This window comes from Mobula birostris, chromosome 7, assembly GCF_030028105.1.
Source record: "Mobula birostris isolate sMobBir1 chromosome 7, sMobBir1.hap1, whole genome shotgun sequence".
In the NCBI taxonomy this organism is placed as follows: domain Eukaryota; kingdom Metazoa; phylum Chordata; class Chondrichthyes; order Myliobatiformes; family Myliobatidae; genus Mobula; species Mobula birostris.
In genome coordinates this window covers 53,882,924-53,903,960 of record NC_092376.1, presented here as the reverse complement: position 1 = coordinate 53,903,960, position 21,037 = coordinate 53,882,924, and the positions used below count along the sequence as shown (strand labels likewise).

At 40.3% G+C, this 21,037-nt stretch overlaps 1 protein-coding gene across 3 annotated transcripts in view; it reads left to right on the top strand.

Annotated features, from left to right (window-relative positions):
* The window catches only part of LOC140200205 (E3 ubiquitin-protein ligase SH3RF3-like), a 348,769-nt gene that overhangs the window by 160,019 nt on the left and 167,713 nt on the right, over positions 1-21,037 (top strand). Inside the window, exon 2 of one of the 3 annotated variants that reach the window (XM_072263171.1) lies at positions 8,837-8,875. The exons of the other annotated variants lie outside the window; for them this stretch is intronic. Within the exon in view, the coding sequence (XP_072119272.1) occupies positions 8,837-8,875 (39 nt within the window). The remainder of the gene's footprint in view (positions 1-8,836; positions 8,876-21,037) is intronic. 3 annotated transcript variants of the gene reach the window in all.

Sequence of the window (21,037 nt, the reverse complement as noted above, 5' to 3'; positions counted from 1 at the left end):
TGCATTGCTTCCCCTTAACGCAAAGGGTCTTTGTGCTCTGCTGTTCCTAATTCTGTGGACCCTCTGCCGCTCACAATCTTTATAAACCCATGGGGCCACTTGTCTCCTGCCCTCCCCCTAAACTCAGAGCCTTGTGTCTCCCATCCTCTCTAAACATGTGGCTTTTCTTTGAGATGAATCAGTCGGTGTCTCACTAGGGAGGTAGACTGGAGCTTTGAGCTTTGAGTAGTGTTTCTCATAAACTGAGAGAGGTTATGAGAGCTGCTGCCTCTTCCCATCTGATCTGAAGTCTCCCTTCAAATTCCCCATGCTATATTTTGTTGAAAGCATTCCTGTGAAGCTGCTACTATGAACTCACACTACCAGCATCTTCTGTGTAAGTTCAAAACTGGTTTTGTTTCACTGCCCACCCCCAGGCTTTTAGTAAACAAAAACTAAAGAGAAGCAAAAGGGATTTTGAAATCAATACAGAATATTTTGGAATCAGTGAGGGAACATCTGTGGTGAGAACAGACTCGAAGGTATTTTATTTCTTCAGTTTTCATCAAACCTGCAGATTTTCTATCTCTGAACTTCTCCATTTCTCTGTGCTTCAGCCACCCACCATTGTAATATCTATGTATGTTTTGTTTTACCCAGTTTGATAACACTTCCTTCCATTACTTGAATCAGATGTTCCAGATCCCCACTGATATTTTCTCAGTTAATTTTCCCCTGATTCTGATTAATATGAGTTATATTCTCACTTTCCATAGTTCCAAACTAAGTTATGAGTTTAAAATATTAATTGTCCACACAATGCATTTGCTGACTGGGTGACTGCCTCTCTCATTTTGTTTCATTTCCCCAGATGAGTTGTTTTACTCTTACTCACGCAGACCAGTATGTACTCTTAGTCACAGAGCTCATTTATCAACAGAATTGGTAGCTGAGAGGGTTATTGTTCTGCACACTGCTGTGATAAAAGGACATTTTTAAGAAACTAATCGGATAATGGAAGGATTGAAAAATCTTCTTGCTACCAGAAACATTGCTCTTCATTAATCACAGTCTGTGAATTCCGAACAACAGTGGCTAAGTAAAAAGCATTGCCAGTTGTTACAGTAGCTCATCCTCAAATGGATCTGTCGGGTTCTTAGAAGCAACAAGAAAGTAGATGAAGTCTTTGGGAGAGTGGCACAAGGTAATAACTATCAAGAGTCTGTTAATGGATTTGGACAGGTTAGATTAGTTATTAGATCATGGTGGCATGTTGCTACCTGTATTGGACAGCAACTGTGCCCTCAGCCCCCCTTCTCTACTCCCTGTACACTCCTTACTGTGTGGCCAGATCCACCTTTAGCACCATCTGCAAGTTACAACCGTGTTAACCCATATCTCAAATAGTGATCAGTTGGGGTATAGGAAGGAGATAGAAAGCTTAGGAACGTGATACCATGACAACTTTTCCCTTAATGTCAGCAAAAGGAAAGAGCTGGTCACTGACTTCAGGAAAGGGGTGGTGCACATTCTCTTGTTTACCTCAATATGCTGATGTTGAAAGGGTGGAGAGCTTCAAGGTCTTAGGTGTGAACATTGCCAATAGCCTATCCTGGTCTAAGCACATAGACGGCATGGCCAAGAAAACTCACCAACACCTCTTCTTCCTCAGGAGGTTAAAGAAATTTGGCATGCCCCTGTTACCCTTACCATTTTTTATTAATGCACAATAGAAATCATATCTAGATGCATAATGTTTAGTATGGTAAATGCTCTGCTCGTGACCACAAGAAACTGCAGAGCACACAGCTGAGCACATCATGGGAAGCAGCCTCCCCTCCATGGACTCTGCTCACTGCATCAGTAAAGTGACCAGCATTATGAAAGACCCCACCAAACCCAGATATTCTCTTCTCCACAACCCCATTGGGAAAAGGTACAAAAGCCTGGAAGCACTTAATACCAGGTTAAAAGACAGTTCCTACCCTACTGTTATGTAAAAATTGAATGATTTCCAAGTATGATAAGACAGACTCTTGACCTTACAATTTATCTTGTTATGATCTTGCACCTTATTTCCTACCTGCACTGCACTTTCTCTGTAGCTGTTACACTTTATTCCGCATCCTGCTATTAGACCATAAGTGGTAAATTATTCACCACTTAGGAGAGCGTTAAGTCTGGTATAGTCTTTGAAAGGGAAGTGACATTAAAATATTGCAGCGTTTGAACATTGAGCACCAAGAAACAGCATGTACAACTTTATAATCGGTTTGATAATTTCATACTGGAAAGAAAAGCTATATAAGTTAGAACTTGATTTATTATCAGTGGTGTATGACATGAAATTTTTATGGCAGCAGTACAGTGCAATACATAAAAAACTATAAATTACAATTATATATAATCAATTAATTAAGTAGTGCAGTAAGAGAGCAAAGTAGTAGTGTTCATTGGCTGTTCAGAAATCTGATGGCAGAGGTGAAGAAGCTGTTCCTAAAACGTTGGGTGTGTGTGTCTTCAGATTCCTGTACCTCCTCCTTGATGGTAGTAATTAGAAGAGAGCATGTCCCTGTAGTTGGGGCCTTTAATGATGAATGCCACCCTTTTGAGCCATTGTCTTTTGAAGGTGTCCACGATAGTTGGGGTGCTATTGCCCATGATGGGGCTGGCTGAGTTTACAGCCCTCTGCAGCTTTTTCCGATCCTATGCAGTGCCTCTCCAGATGGTGAAGCTAACAGTTAGAATGCTCTCCATGGTCCATCTGTCAAAATTTGTTAGAGTCTTTGGTGACATACCAAATCTCCTCAAACTCCTAATGAAGTATAGCAGCTGGCATGCCTTCTTCTTAATTGCATCAATATGGTACGTTGCTAATTCAGAAATCTTAGCCAGCTAGTCAGTCAGTTCTGTAAACTCAGCCAGCTCTATCGTGGGCTCTAGCCTTCTCGGCATCGAGGATACCTTCAAAAGGCAATGCCTCAAAAAGGCAGCATCCATCTTGAAAGACCCCACCACCACCCAGGACACACCCTCTTCTCATAGCTACCATCAAGGAAGAGCTACAGGAGACTGACGCGACACATTTCAGGAACAGCATCTTCCCCTCTATCAGCAGATTTCTGAATGGATAATGAACCCATGTATACTAATTCACTACGTTTTTCTCTTTTTGCACTACTTATTTAATGTAATTTATAGTTTTTTATTTTTCTATATTGCATTGTACTGTTGGCGCACAACAACAAACTTCACGATATACGCCAGTGATGCTAAACCTGATTCTGATTCTGTTTATGTGGAGCCTGGGGAAGATCTTCAGAGATGTTGACACCTAGGAATTCAGAACTTCTCACCCTTTCTTTTGCTGAACCCTCAGTGAGAACTAGTGTGTGTTCCGTCGACTTTCCCTTCCTAAAATTCACAATCAGTTCCTTGGTCTGACTGACATTGAATGCAAGGATGTTGTTGTGACACCACTCAACCAACCAATCAGTCTCATTCCTGTATGTCTTTTTGTGGCTGCCTTAAATGGCTAATAATTTGGAGAGTTTAAATCCATTTTCAAAACTAGAAAGAAACCAGAGTGGGCCATATTCAGCATAAGATTTTGATGATACCAAGTAAAGGTATTTCAACAAGAATGGTCAATGACCTTTCACCTGTTCTGGTGAAAAGTTTGTTGCCCTGAAACTCTATTCCTCTGTATACAGATGGCGCATGACCTGCTGAATTTTCAGAGGTATTTCTTGGTGTTTGAATGGTTCTGTGGAAGTATAGAGAAAACCTATGTGACTAATTCCTAGTAATCAGAGTTATGTGTAAACTGAAGAAACTGAGCCTAGCAATCTAGTAAAAAGGTATCTGAAGTTTTTTTTAATCAATAAAGAACTACAGCTGCTGAAAACCTGAAATAAAAGCAAGAAATACTGGAAACATTCATCAGATCAGACAGCCACTGTGAAACAGAAATAATTAATGTTTTAGCTTTGAGAACCTTCATCAGAACTAGAAGAGAGAAAACAAGTTATTTTGGTGGCATTGTGATAAGCAGAACATACCCTGTAACACCCAACAACCCCAATTTACCCCTAACGTAATCATTAGCCTATCTGGTATGTCCTTGGACTGTGGGAGGACCTGGAGAAAACCCATGTATTCCACAGGGAGGATGTACAGAGACTCCTTACAGGGGATGCTGGGATGGAACTCCAAAATCCAACACTCTGAGCTGTAATAGCATTGTGCTAACTGATTAGCTACTGTAGCGCTATGTTATGCTTTGTTCTGGGAAATGATAACAGAAACAAATGGCTGGCTCTGATACAGACAAAAGGAAAGCGAGTTACCTAAAGCCACTTTAAGGCTGCAACATGCCCAGAAAAGGGTAAAGTGTTCTTCTTCAAGCTTACTTCTGCTTCAATGTAAAAATGAAGAGGTCACAAACAATGGTCAATGGGGGAGAAGGATGTGGAATTGAAATGACAGACAACTATATCATTCCTGTGGTCAGAACGCAGGTGTTCTGCAAACTGATCTGCCTTTGTTTTTTCCCAATATAAAGGAAACTACCTTATGAACTCTGTACACAGTACACTAGATTGGTAGAAGAGCCAGAGAACCACTGCTTCACCCAGATGGTGGAATATAAAGAGATGAAAGGATAGCTGTTACTTGTAGTTATGTGGGAAATGCCATAACAATGAGTTCAATTTGTGGGTGTGGAAGAATTGACCAGCAGATCATGAAGGGACCAATTCCTTTGAAATGCTAAAGGGGAAGGGAAAAGGACATCTACCTGGGGGTGAAGAAAATTGTGAAGCATTATCTGCTGAATGCTGAGACTCATGGTATATGAGGATAAGGGGAACTCTATTCTTGCTGTGTCCAGAAGGAGAAGAGCTGAGGGCTGGGATATGGGAAAAAGATGAGATGTTGTATGTGGCTTACCGTCAACTACATACATCATATTGCTGCTAATTTTACCTTTTCTCTCACTGTCCCATGATTCACCTCTGACACTTCCCTCCTCATTTTAGATCTGTCTGCCTCCATTTTGGATGAAATCCAAGCCATATGGAAGAATTACAAGTTCATAGATTTCCACATCTACTCAGACTAGGCTTCCTCTTGCATTGTCTCCTTTGGGTCTCCATTCCATTTTCCCATTTTCCCCATATGTCGCATTTGCTCTGATGATGCAAGTGTCGTTTAATTGACTTTCTTCCTCCTGAACTTTGACTTCCCTTCTACTGGAACCGAGCTGGCCTGGTTCTCACTTCAGTACTGACAGCAAGGTCTCCTCCACACTGGTGAAACCCAGCGCAGATTGGGTGGTTGCTTTGTTGACTACCTGCATTCAGTCTGCTCAATATCCCTGAGTTTCCAGTTGCCCCTTTAACACCCCATCACACTCCCACCCTGGCCTGCATGATCCATCTCCCTGTGGCTTTCTGATATAACAAGACCCAATGCAACCTTAATGAACAATACCTCATCTTCTGTCTGGGCATGTTGCAACTTTCTAGACTTCTTGTCAAATTTGCCAACTTCAGGAGATTCACTCTTTCTGTCTGTGTTAGAACTGGCTATCTCTCGTCATTATGATTAAGTTTTTCTCTTTCTGGTAATATCATCTGGCTTGTGGACATGTCCCACATTCTTGCTAAAGTAATGCAATAACACAGACAATGAAACATAAGGTACTTCTAACTGCCACATTAAATCATATGGTTTTGCTCTAAGATATTCCCTTTATTTTACGCATCCTGTATTTTACCTCACCTTCTCTGCCATTGAAAATCTACCAGTTTGCTGCTTCCCAGTTCTACCAAAGGGAGCCTGCATATACCCTCCTATTATTGATGTTAATTCTGTTTCTCTTTCCACAAGTATTGAATGTATTCACTCCATTCTGCTTTTATTTCAATGCCTGATAGTCGATATTACAGAAGTACACAAATGTCGTGGATGGAGAAAAAGTGAACATTTTAATAAAACAAGTGGAAATGCTTCTTTGAAACGAACTGTGTAAATGAGACTAGTGTATTTATATTGACAATATTTGAAGGTAACTTTAGTAGTGATAATCAGAAATCTTCTTGTAAAGATGTATATTTGATTAAGCTTCCAGATAGGTTAGTGGAAGCCAAAACACCAGAATTGTTTAAGAGGCACCTTACTGGGGAAATTTCAGAGTTTATTGGATGACTTGAGAAGGAATGCAAGTCCTTTATTCAGGTTCCAAAATCAGGACCAAATATAGAATAATTGTATTATGTTTGCAAGAATTACATGACTGTGCATATACTCACTTGAATTACATGAGCATATGTGTTCACGTTGCTTGGATGACTGTGTGCATTAAAATGTATGTCATATGCTGATTGATATCACTGCATCTGCCCAGCTTTGTGTATGTGCGTGTGTGTGACTGGATTATGAGATTGCATAAAATATTTGCTTCCAGAAAATGCAGTCTATCATGTTTAACTTGTGATAAAATTCTGTTGGGTCACATTTAATAATATTGCAGTATACAGATGAATTTCTAGGTTAGTGTTTTGCTGTGAATTAAAGTTCTGATTCAAGGTGTTGTTCTTTTTCTCATTAAGTTATTTGCTTAATTGATCAGTCAGACAACAATTTACTGCAGGACTATATGTATGGGCAGGCAGATGCTACAGTTAAAGGACTTATAAATTCTACCACTTAACTTGTTGTTGGTTTGTTTGCGAACAGCTTTGCATCAAGCAGATGTGTTGGCCTGTTGTGGATGTTCATAAACTTCTCCAACTATTCAGAAGTCTGAAGCTCTTTTCTTTGGTCACTACCTGACAACCATCCTTAAACCACTGATTCATTTCTCTCTCTTGCAACTGTCTGAGTTTAAATCAGATATTTTTGCGAAGTTTACCTTGCAGTGAACTTTTTAACACATATCCACCCAGACAGATTTTTCACATTTCTATAAAAATGTTTGACTTGACCCTGTATTGGTTCATCTGCTACTTTCAGTTCTGCCTTCTTATCTCTGGACATGGCTTTCTCAAACATTTTTCACTTGCTTCCAGTGTTCTACCCTTAGCAAACTTAAAGTCAGCGTGTGTCCTAATGTGCCAAAAAAAACAATACCCATATGTTTACTGGCACCTGATAAATCAGTTTGTTAATATTTTTATCCTGGTTTTAATTCCATAAGTGCTTTTAATTCCATCCGTGGCCTTCTCTTATCCCATGTCTAAACTGTTTTCCAGCCTGGAACCCTTCACAAGTTGGCACATCTCTAATTATGGCCACTTTCAAAGCAACCATGCATTTAGTGACTCAGTTACATTCAGAACTCTGCCTTCAGCTGCTGAGATCGTAATCATTGGAATTCACTCCTTGAACTTTTCTGTCTTTCTATTCTCCTTTAACAGGTTTATGCTCATGTGTCTCAGTATTTCTTTCAGTGGTTTGCTGCTAACATCTCTTCACTGGCAGCCAGCAGAGGTATGCATCAAGAATGAGTGCTTAGTCTACTGCTCTACTCTCTATACTCATGACTATGTGACAAGGCATAGCTCAGGTGCCATCTATAAACTGTTGGCAGAATCTTGGATAACAATGAGAAGGCATACAGGAGTGAGGTAGAGTGGTGTTGCAACAGCTACTTTACACTCAATGTCAGCAAAACTGAGCAATTGATTGTGGAGTTAAGGAAGGAAAAGTGGGAAGAACACACATCATCCTCTTTGAGGGGGTCAGTCAATTCTTGGGCCCAACGTAATGAAGCAATCATGATGAAGGCATGGAGACGGCTATACTTCTTTAGGAGTTTGAAGACATTTGGTATGTCACCAAAGACTCCAGCAAATTTCTATAGGTGCACTGTGGAGAGCATTCTGACCAGTTATATCATCATGAAGTATAGAGACTTCAATGTGCAGGATTGAAAGAAGCTGAAGAGGGTTGTTATGCATAGCCAGCTCCATCACAGGCACAACCCTCCCTGTCGTCAAGGGCATCTTCTGGAGGCAGTGCCCCAAGAAGGCCGAATCCATCAGTAAGGACCCTGACTATCTGGGACATGCCCTCTTCTCATTACTACCATTAGCAAGGAGGTGCAGAAGCCACACCAATGTGTTAAGGGTAGCTTCTGCCATTGGACTGCTGAACAGTCAATGAACACAACCTCACTCTTTAGCACTATATTTATTTATTATTTATAGTAACTTATAATAAGTTTTACATATTGCACTCTACTGATGGCACAAAACACAAATTTCACAACATACCTCTGACTACAAACCTGATTCTGGTATTGTTGATTCTCTCAGGTTAGATTGGAACTCGTTATCAGTCAGTAAGCTGAATGCTGAGTTCTTTAAAGCTTTTGATGTTCATATGTACAGAATTTCTGAAATATATATTGGAGTCTGACTACAACTCCAGTTCTCCCCCTTTTTATCTTGGCTTTGTAAAGTATATGAGAAATCTTTGCTCCTTTATTTGGCTTGCTTACTAACTTTTGAATGCTAGTGTCACTTCAATTCGAGGAGTGATATATTGACAACAGGAACAAGATTGTGTAGAATTCTTGGCCTTTGTTCTTCATCAAATCAATACATAAGAGAACATTATGCAAAGTCTTCCCTGCAGGTAGGACTTTGATCATAGGGATCAGAAGTCGATAATATTCAAGCCGAGACTTTCAAACATTTTTCCTCTACATGGCATTGAAAATATAGTTCGTTTGTGAGAGAAAATAAGGAATTTAGAGACGGAATCTGTCTTTAAAACATGCTTGCTGGGCATAAATCCTCTTTAATATGGGTGATCTCTTCTGATCTTCTTCAATGTGTTCTATTTGCAGATGAAAACAGTGCTTAACTGTGGAACAACATTACAACAGGTAGGGAACCTACAAAACAGAAGGATTTCAGTCTTGAGAGAAGCAGCGTTCTGTTTCCCAGGGGAACTGTGGAAGCCCTTGGTGAAGCTGAACTTGAAATACCTCTTCCCTTACATTGTCAGAAGGGATAGTTTTGGTCACGTTCTTGTTTCTAGCTTAATTAATCACAAATGATTTCAAAGTAAAACTTGATTATTCTACAACAAAGAAAGATGATTACCCCTTGAGGGCAAGCATGCTACCTTCAATACTGTTGATTGAGAAAATTATATACTAACAACATTTGTAATTAATGTTTCTTTAGTTTTTTTAAATGCTAATTAACAGCCCATTTCACCAAAGCTTCCCAATACAAAACATATACTCAGTGGCCACTTTGTTAGGTACACCTGTACATCTGCTTGTTAATGCAAATATCTAATCGGCCAGTTATGGGAACAACTTAATGTATAAAAGCATGCAGACATGGTCAGGAGGTTTGGTTGTTGTTCAGACCAAATGTCGGAATGGGGAAGAAATATGATCTAAGTGACTTTGACTGTGGAATGATTATTGGTGCCAGAAGAGGTAGCTTGAGTACCTCAGAAACTGCTGATCCTCTGGGATTTTCATGCACAGTGGTCTCTATGGAGTTTACAAAGAACGGTATGGAAAAACAAATTAAAAATCTAGTGAGTGGTAGGTCTGTGGGCAAAAATGACTTGTTAATGAGAGAGGTCAGAGGAGAATGGCCAGACAGGTTCAAGGTGACAGGAAGGCAACAGTAACTCAACTAACCACGTGTTACAACAGTGGTGTGCAGAAGAGCATCTCTTTAACACACAGCACGTCTAACCTTGAAGTGGATGGGCTGTAGCAGCAGAAAACCGTGAACATACACTTAATGGCCACTTTATTAGATACAAAGGGCACCCAACAAAGTGGCCACAAGTGGTAAAACTAAGCCATCAAATACTAGTAAACTTTTGTCTTTGTGTTGTGGGTGTTATCTCATGTGCGGAGTAGCTGCTTATGTGGTTTGGATTCTATTTGAGATGGCAGAGTTTCCCAAAATTTTCTCCACCAGATTTATTTGTCTGAGCGGAACTCAAGGGCACTATGCCAGCGTAGTGATTAGCACGACACAGTTACAGCTCGGGGCGCCAGGATCCTAAGTTCAATCCCAGCATTTTCTGTAAGCAGTTTGTATGTCCTCCCTGTGGAATGTGTGGGTTTGCTCCAAGTGCTCTGATTTCATTGTAAGTTGTCCCAGGGTTGGGCTAGGGTTAAACTGGATGTTGCTGGTGCTGCCAGAAGGGCCAAAATGTGTGTGTGTGTGTGTGTGTGTGTGTGTGTGTGTGTGTGAATTTTGTATCAGGAGGTTTGTCAGTGCTATAGCAAAAGCTGTGTGCAGTGACTCTAACTAGTGCTGAAATATTAGTAAGAAAGCAGTACCATGACTTTAATGTTCCATTTGTTTCTATCACGCCAATGCCTGTACATTGTCAGTTTTCTAATCCTGAATAACTTTTCAATTCAGTTTGAGATTTTGAGAAGCTTACATGGTCTTTGCAATTTCTGAATTCATAGCTTGCCTGCTGTTGACATGGCTGTTTGTAAGTGTGTTACATGCTGACAGAAGCTTGTTGTGAGGGCTTGAGCATCTTTCTCAAATTAATCATCAAAGGAGCAATATCGAACTTCTCCTGTTAGAAGGTGCAGCTTGTCTAAATGACCAATTGGATACTAAAGTGCATCCCCACAGATATTAAGAATACACATTGTGCAGATCTGCTCAAAAGTGGTGAGATTGTACTCAGTCAAAGTGAAAAATAGTCATCTCTGATTAGCCAAGCAGTCCTGTGGAGATGATGCTTCAGAATGCCAGATAGGATAATGCACGTCACACTCGCCTTGTGAAGTAGCGTCCTCACGTCAGCCTCAGAAACAGTTGGTCATGCAGCACAGATGCATGAGTGCACGTTCAAGAAAGTATCTCACCTTTTCATGGGTAGTTCAGGGGAATGGCAGTAAATGATGGCTTTCCTTCACTCATTTCAGCACAAAATCCCATTAAGTTAAATAATTGTCAGTAAATCTTGCAAAGGTAGTACTTAAAATTTATTTTTAAAACACCTCAAGATGTGCAATACCCTTGTAAAGCTGCATTTATTACTTGTTTAGAAGACTGTGAACCATCTGTTTGAAGCTTTGATCTGATGGTTATTTTTCTTACTCAGTGTTGAAAAAGAATAAATAATATAAATCTAAGTCAGATTGTCAGCAGTTTTCCCGTATTGATGCAGCTCTGTGTGATTCTTGACTTGGGAAGCACTGTTCAGATAAGCTTGATAATTGGGGACACAGCTATATTTTGCTAGTGGTGAAAATAATCAATCGAAAGTGGTTTGTTGAAGGAGAGGCTTCATTATGAAAGATGTCAATGTTCATGAATGAAACGGCAACACCCAGACTTGCAGTTTCCCACTGTTTCCAGTAGTTGGCTTTTATGAAGTCGAACTCAAATTTTGTATCTTTGGCAAAACCACTATTGCCATCCTAAGGCATTAGTGAATGAATCGTACACTAATAGAAGCATAGAAACCTACAGCACAATATAGGCCCTTTGGCCCACAGAGCTGTGCTGAACATGTCCCAACCTCAGAACTACCTAGGCTTTACCCACAGCCCTCTATTTTTCTAAGCTCCATGTAGCCATCCAGGAGTCTCTTAAAAGACCCTATCATTTCCACCTCCGCCACTGTCGTCGGCAGCCCATTCCACGCGCTCACCACTCTCTGCATAAAAAAAACTTACCCCTGACATCTCCTCTGTACCTACTTCCAAGCGCCTTAAAACTATGCCCTCTCGTGCTAGCCATTTCAGCCCTGGGGAAAAGCCTCTGACTATCCACACGATCAATGCCTCTCATTATCTTGTACACCCCTGTCAGGTCACCTCTCATCCTTCATCGCTCCAAGGAGAAAAGGCCGAGTTCATAAGGCATCCTCCCCAATCCAGGCAACATCCTTGTAAATCTCTTCTGCACCCTTCCTATGGATTCCACATCCTTTCTGTATTGAGGCGACCAGAATTGAGCATAGTACTCCAGATGGGGTCTGACCAGAGTCCTATATAGCTGCAACATTACCTCTTGGCTCTTAAACTCAATCCCACAATCCCTTCTTAACCACAGAGTCAACCTGTGCAGCTGCTTTGAGTGTCCTATGGAGTCAGACCCCAAGATTCCTCTGATCCTCCACACTGCCAAGAGTCTTATCATTAATGCTATATTCTGCCATCATACTTGACCTACCAAAATGAACCACCTCACACTTATCTGGGGTGAACTCCATCTGCCACTTCTCAGCCCAGTTTTACATCCTATCAATATCCTGTTGTAAATTCTGACAGCCCTCCACACTATCCACAACACCCCCAACCTTTGTGTCATCAGCAAAGTTACTAACCCATCCCTCCACTTCCTCATCCAGGTCATTTATAAAAATCACAAAGAGTAGGTGTCCCTGAGGTACACCACTGGTCACCGGCCTCCATGCAGAATATGACCTGTCTACAACCACCCTTTGCCTTTTGTGGGCAGGCCAGTTCTGGATCCACAAATCAATGTCCCCTTGGATCCCACACCTCCTTACTTTCTCAATAAGTCTTGCATGGGGTACCTTATCAAATGCCTTGCTAAAATCCATACACACTACATCTACAGCTCTGCCTTCATCAATGTGTTTAGTCTCATCCTCAAAAAATTCAATCAGGCTCGTAAGGCACGACCTGCCCTTGACAAAGACATGCTGACTATTCCTAATCATATTATGCCTCTCCAAATGTTCATAGATCCTGTCTCTCAGGATCTTCTCCATCAGCTTACCAACCACTGAAATAGGACACTGATGTCAGAGGTTGTTTTGTGAGAGGTGCTTGTTGTTCCTTGTGTAAGCCTCAGGTTCAGCTAGCCTCTTGCTCTAGGGGGAGACAGCCTCCAGCCCAGCCAAACTTGGGAAGTCTTGTTTGGGTGGATACTGCGTGATGTGTTCCCCTGTTACAAATCAGTACCACGGAATTACAAACAGTACACTATATGCAATTAAATGATTGAGTGTTAGGATTCTTAATTTGACTGTAGGGTTAGTAAAGAAAACAAAAAAGAGAAAGGACCCATTCTCATGAAACAGTCCAATGCACAACGTTGGAGCTCACGGTTTTCCCGTCTGTTCGTTCTCCATCGATTTTCCCCAGTGCCATCGACCCCCGACCCCATTCCAAGTCCACTCCGTTCTGCAGTCTAAGACTTCCCTCGTTCTGGCATCTTCTCTCTCCATCTTCTGCTGAACAAAAGATCACAAAACCTTCTCTTGGGCACATAAGAAAGAAAAACAGGCCTCTCATTGGATGGCACAAATACCAAAGCCCCCGTTATCTCTAGTCATAACCCAAACACAGCTGCTACAGAGAAATAATTACATTAGCCGTGAAACATTACAGAGAAACCATTACATTAGCAGTGAAACCTTACAGAGCTTTACACTCTCCCCCCCCCACTAAATTTAGTCATGTCCGTGTGACATTGAGATAATTCGCCAACCCTTCCTGCAAGTCCAACCCAGGTGTAAAAGGCAGTGCATAGCTCCCCAAAATGGTAGGGGCCACACTCTCTTCTCCCGATGCTACATAGGCTCGCCTATCTGGTGGTCTCCTAATTCTCTGAGCCCTCCGTTCCCCCTCACCTAACTCTTCAGGTTCAGACACTACTGGGGATACTTTTGGTCTCCTCTGTGCTTCTGAGGTATGGACTACCTACAGCAGGCTCCTAACTGAGATAGCTACACTGACACATATGTTTTGGTCTTGTTCTATATTGGAACAGTTCTGGAAGTCGGTTTTTTCAACAATTTCTAAAGCACTTAAAATTAATTTACAACCTAGTAAATTAATTGTGTTTTTTGGAACAATTCCTCAAAATATTCATGGTATTTCTGTGTCTGACCAACATATTATTGCATTTGTTACATTGATAGCTAGGAGGGCCATCTTGTTGAAGTGGAAGGATACATCAGCTCCCACTTTGTCACAATGGTTCTCTCAAGTGATGCTGTGTCTTAGTTTGGAGAAAATTAGAAGTCGGACCTTTGAAACTGTATTTGATTTTGAGAAAAGATGGGGCTCATTTACTCGTTATTATCATTTGAGTTAATTGATATAATTTTTCCACGATCTAATTGTAAATTTTTTTTACTATATTTTCTTTTCTTGCTGGCAGTTTGATGTTTATTTTTAGAAGCTTTTTGTATGACACATGACTCTGGGGTTGTACACCTAATGGGTTTTTTCTTTTTCTCTCACTTTTCTGCTTAGTAGGTTTTTTTTGTTATCACAGAATTTTTATTTCAATCTTTAGGATAATGTTTTTTTTTGAGGCATTGTATGTGTTGTTACTTCTATGTACGCATGTTATTTTTTCTGTATAACAATAAAAAGATTTGAAAAGAAAGAAAAGCAGGCTCCTAAAGCCTCTGAAAGATGCCTGCAAAGATGTTTCTACAGAATCCTCCATATTCTCTCCATGTACAAATTTACGTGTGTTGTTTTCAACACTATTAGAACCCCATAGGCTGTAGTTATTCCTGCTGTAGGTGCTCATGTTAATTTTGAATTTATCATTTGAAAATTAGGCTTAAACTGCATATCAGAATCAGCATCAGGTTTATTATCACCAGCATGTATTGTGAAATTTGTTAGCAGCAGCAGTTCAATGCAAAACATAATATAGAAGAAAAAAAGTAAAATTAAATAAGTAAATCAATTACAATATATGTATATTGAATAGATTAAAAATCATGCAAAAACAGAAATATATATTAAAAAAGTGAGGTAGTGCTCATGGATTCAATGTCCATTTAGGAATCGGGTGACAGAGGGGAAGAAGCTGTTCCTGAATCACTGAGTGTGAGCCTTCAGGCTCCTGTACCTCCTACCTGACGGTAACAGTGAGAAAAGGGCAGCCCTGGGTGCTGGGGGTCCTTCATAATGGACATTCCTTTCCGAGTCACCGCGCCTTGAAGATGTTCTGGGTACTTTGTAGGCTGGTACCCAAGATAGAGCCAACTAAATTTAGGACCCTCTGCAGCTTCTTTTGGCCCTGTGTAGTAGCACCCCCCGCCCAATACCAGACAGTGATGCAGCCTGTCAGAATGCTCTCCACGGTACATCTATAGAAGTTTTTGAGTGTTTTTGTTGATGTACCAAATCTCTTCAAACTCCTAATGAGGTATAGTCACTGTCCTGCCTTCTTTATAGCTGCAGCGATATAACTAGATGTATACACTTTAAGATATGAAAATTTTAGATATCGGTATCAACAAGCAATCGAAGTATGCTGACCATCACAGCACAGTCCGACCCACTCTTGGTCTTTCCAATAGTCACTTTTGCCCACTTTCTATTGACAAGCCTGTGTGATCCATGCCAGTCTGAAATACATCGGATGTGGAAACCATGAGAAAAAAAGATGTGTTACAGATATTTTTTTCACTAACAAATGTGCCAACTGAGTGAAATTAATAGCATAGGAATAGAACATATCCTGTCAGCAAGTGGTGCAGAAGCCACAATAATTTTTGGCATAATTTGTGTCAGTACAATCCAGGAAATTTGGACCTAGCAGGCACGGATTGGAAAAGCAACACACATAAAAATTGACGTCCTGACGAAGGGTCTCGGCCCGAAATGTTGACTGTACCTCTTCCTATAGATGCTGCCTGGCCTGCTGCGTTCACCAGCAATTTTTATGTGTGTTGTTTGAATTTCCAGCATCCGCAGATTTCCTGGTGTTTACTGATTGGTAAAAGTAAGTTTAAAAACCATACCCAATTTGTAGCTCCGATTCAGCCTGAATTCTAACTTGTATCCAATGACTGATTATCATCCTTACAGGATTAGTCCTACGGTAATGCGCTTGATTTTACAAAACTATTTAAAATTAGTAAGCCAGCTGAACTCTTTTGGATAGTTAAAAACATGGCATTTTTGTTTAAATCTGATCAGACAGATTGTCATTTTGCTGAGCCTGGGTGGGGATCAATTCTCACCTATTTAATAAACTGCCTTTCAAGTCTGTCATAAAGCTGGTCTCACTTATTCCGTCTCCAATGTTTCAAGTCAAATACCTTCATCTCAAATTTATTCCACCTCAAAGGGTGATGTCGATAATTTCTGCATATCAGTGCTGTTCTTAAAAACCTCTCAAAAGTATGTTTTAGGAAGGAACTCTTACTAAAACAAAGCAGAATCCTGCACACTCTCCTCCCATGGTTTGGCAGAGTCTGATAAAGATAGCCCCTGCAGATCGATTGTTACTCTGGAATTTGACCTTTTCTGTTACATAGTCTCCTCCAAGCTGCGAGTTTTGAAAGTTCTTCACAATAACTAGGTAGTTTAGCTGGTGCAGAATTGTTAAAATACCATTGATATGAGATGCATAATCCTGACCCTTGCAAACCTGCCAGCACACTCTGCTTTACAGAATTTAGAAGTGAAAATCTGGCCATGGTTTTGCAGAGACTTAATAAATCAAATACTGTTTTCTTACAAGAGGAATTTTTTAACCAGTGTTTAGGGGATTATATTGCATGATTCAATCCCTTTAAAATTTGGTCCACTGGCTTGATGAGACTGAATAAGTCAAAAGGTCACTTTTTGTGGAATTAAGGCAATTTCATCTCTCATATAGGGGTGTGTAGCCAAATTCCATGCGTGTTTCTCTGGGAATTGCTATTTTATGCCTTTGCTTAGCATTGACTATATTGCGCTCCAGTTGATTTTTACCAGTGTGTCATTGGGTGAATGAAAGGCCCGTTTCTTGACGTGGTGAGCTGTCTGATTCCTTCCGTTGTCAGTGTTTAAGCCCACTTAACTCACTTTTGCTGAGCTCAGGAGAGGAACGTTACTGTGCATTCCTCACCTTAATTGATCTCTTTTGCACTTTTGTTGATGACAGAATTGAATTTTCAATGCTCACCATTCACAGGAGAATGTTCAGTGGGACAGTTATAAACCAATAAGCTAGATGCAATGAAGAGTAGACAACAAAACATAACAGGGCCTCCAGCGGACAACAGGCCTCAAAAATCCACTGTGGGCTTCTGGCCCAAGGCTTTAGCCATCAGTCTTCAACTTTCTGACTTTTGATCAACCTTCAAGCTTTGATCTTCGGTATCAATCCTAAGACTAGCTGACGACGGGATCCCAACCTCCAGGCCTCAAATTCCGGACTCGCCCGTGAACACGTGTACCTAGAGAGCCATTGTCTCTTGTGCCCCATGGTTGCACCGACATCCAATCCCGGGACCCACTGTCCTTTCTAGTCCTAGTCCACAGCATTTTCCAGTCCAACATCCACAGGTGTCTTTAATCACACATCATATTGTTGGCCTTCGAGCGGAGGCCAAGACTCTGGATGTCCCTTGTCCCATGTCCATATTGCTGGCCTTCGAGTGAGGAGCAGAGGCCTCGATTTTAGATGTCATTCGTCACACATCCACATCACTGGGCCTCGAATGCGGAGGGCAGAGCAAAGGCCTGCACTTCTGCCTGACTTCTAACTCCTTCACATCCCAGTTCCTAAACCCTAATCTGACCTCTAATTCCCCCACATCACTGTCCCTAAACCCTAACCTGTCCCCTAACTCCTCTCTCTATCCCCAAAACCATCCATACAAACTCAAGAAAACAGCTAAATCTGAGCCATGACTTCAACAGAGACCACAGCATGATGCCATCCTGACTGAATGTGTCTAATGTGAGCTATAATACCAGATTTTAATCTTACAATAAAATTATTGAATGAACTAAGTAAAATCAGATGCAGCTCGGATCAGCAGAGTTGCATTTTAAATTCACCAATAGTTTAAATATAGCTTCATTGGACAAGATCTCACTGCTGAAACTGACAGTTCCAACCATAATTGTAGGTCTTAGCCACTTGAAACGACAATGAATCTGGGACTTTCGCATATGTGCTGTCAACCATGGGTATTCAGATTAGTGGCACCCTGCCTATCATTTTCTTCCATTGCTAGATTGCCCAGGTAGAAAACCCTGGAGAGTTACCAACTCTCATCTTGGCATGTGAGGTTAAGATGCTTCTCAGTTGGAGTCTGATGGTGGAGCCCAGTCTTGCTGTGATTCTGCAAGAATACATGAGGGAAACATCTGGTGCAGGATTCATGAACCCATTGACTTCAATGTGTATTATTAGAAACATGGGAAGGAAGGCTGCTGCTTCTTTCCTTTAATTTATCCTTTTTAATTAATAATGTTTCAGTTAATTTTATTTTTAAAAATTATTTACATCAGTTTAAATAAGTTTAAAGTTCTCTGATTTTCAGAGACTGTCTCATCCAATAAATTTATTCTTTGACGCATTTGAGAGAAATTTGAAGAGTTGTAAAGTAGAAAATGATTGAAAGAACAGTGGTCTATTGGTCTTTGAATGCAAAGTGACTGTTTCATGAGGTTTGGTCATTGAATATCGAGCAATAGAATTGCTTGAGAGTTTCTTTAGTATCGCTTTCAAATAAACCCCAATATCCCCACCTTGGGCTGGCTGGTGGCGCAGTGACATCAGTGCCAGACCCTGGAGCGAAGGTTCCCGAGTTCAAACCCAGTCGGGCCGCTCCCGGGCACACTTTCCATCCATGCCGGGTTGAGTGTCGAGCTCGCAACTCAGACTTATTAAAAAAGACACTGCTCCGTGAGAAGGTCGTGGGGGACCGCTCACAGAATCTTTCCTCCAAGACAACCACTTGAAAAAAAAAGTGGTCACCGAGGCTGTGGCGGAGTATGGCACACAAATAAAAAATCCCCACCAACCCATGGTTGCAGTTGGGAAAAGTGCTACTCTGCTACATTGGCTTTTAGCACATTACATAATGTATTAATATGTTTAATTGATTTTTGAAAGCAAATTAGCCAGACAGTGCATCGTGGCCATCAGTGAAATGAGTAATTCTGCAAGTGAGATTGACTTGAGAGTGATGTTGGTTAGTTTCAAAACTGCTACCACAATATTGATAGTACATAAATCAGTTTGAAAAAATTAGTGAGTTCTGGAAAGAAAAAGAATCCTACAGTTTCCAATTAATTTTTTTTTAAAGTTCAAGGTTTTTGTCTTCCTAATTCTAACTGGAGGATCAATAGTTTTGATTATTAATTGAGTAAATATATTCTTCCAAATATTTTTCCTACCCACTTACTTCCTCATGTTATCTGGTCATGGTTTTACTTGAAAGGCTGCTACAGATAAAGTCATTCTATTTTACTCAGTCTTATTCATCTTGTTTAATGATTGTGTCTCTGCAATGGGTCTTTAGAACACTACAGGAAGCAGACAATCACTTCACCTTCTTTACCAATAAAGTCGGTGATTATTGTCATATGCACAAGTGCACATATGCAGAGGTGCAATGAAACCATACTTGCAGCATCACAGGCACATAGCAAGTTTTTCATTGCTATATTTTATAAAAGGCGATTTCTGATAAGCTGTCCACTATATAGGATCTTAATAAAAATGAAAATGAGGTGAAGAGTATTACGGATAGGTAGCTGAATTTACACTGTTCCCCAAAGACAAGATATCACTAATGCCAAGGAACACACTTTTCTGAGGTCACTGAACATCTGAAGACTTCATCCCTGAACAAATTGATCCTCCTGAATGAGATTGTGAGCCTATAAAGGAACAATTTAAATAATTCCCCTACTATGAACTTTATTACTTGTGAACTAGTACTATGTACTATGAACTATGTACTTTCGAAAAGTGGGACTTCATATTCAAAGCTTTCAGCAAACAGTCCAGAAAACTAGAAAGAAACAGAAGTATCCAATATATTCCTTGCATTATTTGGGAAGGGATCATTACTAAAAATTGACTTCAAAAGCAAGTTAAAAAACATAACTGCACTTTGAAAAGCATGCCATACATGCCAAATCCATTCTTTAGTTATTACAGCTATTTTATCTGGGGAGGACACACAATGAGGGCAGAACTTCCTTCAGTCTTAAACTAGAGTGTGGGAACTCATTTGTGTAAATGTTACAAAGCTTCATATGCCATCCTGCTGTTTCATTAAACCCATTACAAAAATGCTCCAGAGATTTCGACATGTTTCATGTTTCATGAGTGGAAGCATGGACTGACTTTACCAACGTGTTCACACTACTGGGGTTTGCCACTACTTTTGTAAATTTATTAATTAAAGTATTTGAGCTTTGTAGAATTATGTAATCTAGAAAAATTATTCTTCCTACTTCCTGCCTGTCTGTGGCTGATATTTGCTACTCTGTACTCGGAGTAGAACCTTTTTCAGACAGGGAGCCAATTGCCGGCCATCCCCAGGTGATGAATAGGTTTTGTTTTTCGAGAGGTCCGTAAGTGAAAAAACACATGAGGTATCATTTGATGTGGTAAGCATATCTCCAGAGAATTGTAAAGAATGGCAACAAAATCACACAAAACTGAAAAAAATTGGAAAGGAAGAGCAGACTAGTTCAGTTGTTCGTGAGAAGGAACATATGTGCGTATATCAGACTTTCTTATTCAATAATTATGTGAACTTGCTTCTATGCAGGGGAGTCCATAAGTTGGACATTCAATACCTGGGGATGTCCTGTACCTGGAAAGTGGCTGTGCATGATCATTTCCTGAAGATGTATGTTTCCAATAAATTAATGTGATTGAAGATCAATCATTTGTAAAATTAAAAAGCATTAACTTTGATAAAATTTTCTTTTCTGTCACTGAATTTTGTTAGCCTCCATACATGATTTCAGAAATTATATTCTATTGCATATATATTGAAACTGCACATTATCTAGTTTCTTTTGAATCATTGAAGATTGTATTGGATTTTAAACGTAATCAATCTGACGGAGAAGCAAATGGTCCCCCACCAAAGGAAATGAGGTCTACAGCATACCAGACCAATACTTCAAAGTAATAAAATGCTTCTTGGATGTTTTCAAGATTTAAAGTCAATTTATTACATTCCTTTGAAAAAGAAAGATCTGCCAGGGATTGTTATGTGGGAATTCACAATCCTAACGGAAGATGATCTAAAGTGTGTGTGAGGTATGTTCTCTAAGGTATAAATGCTACAAACT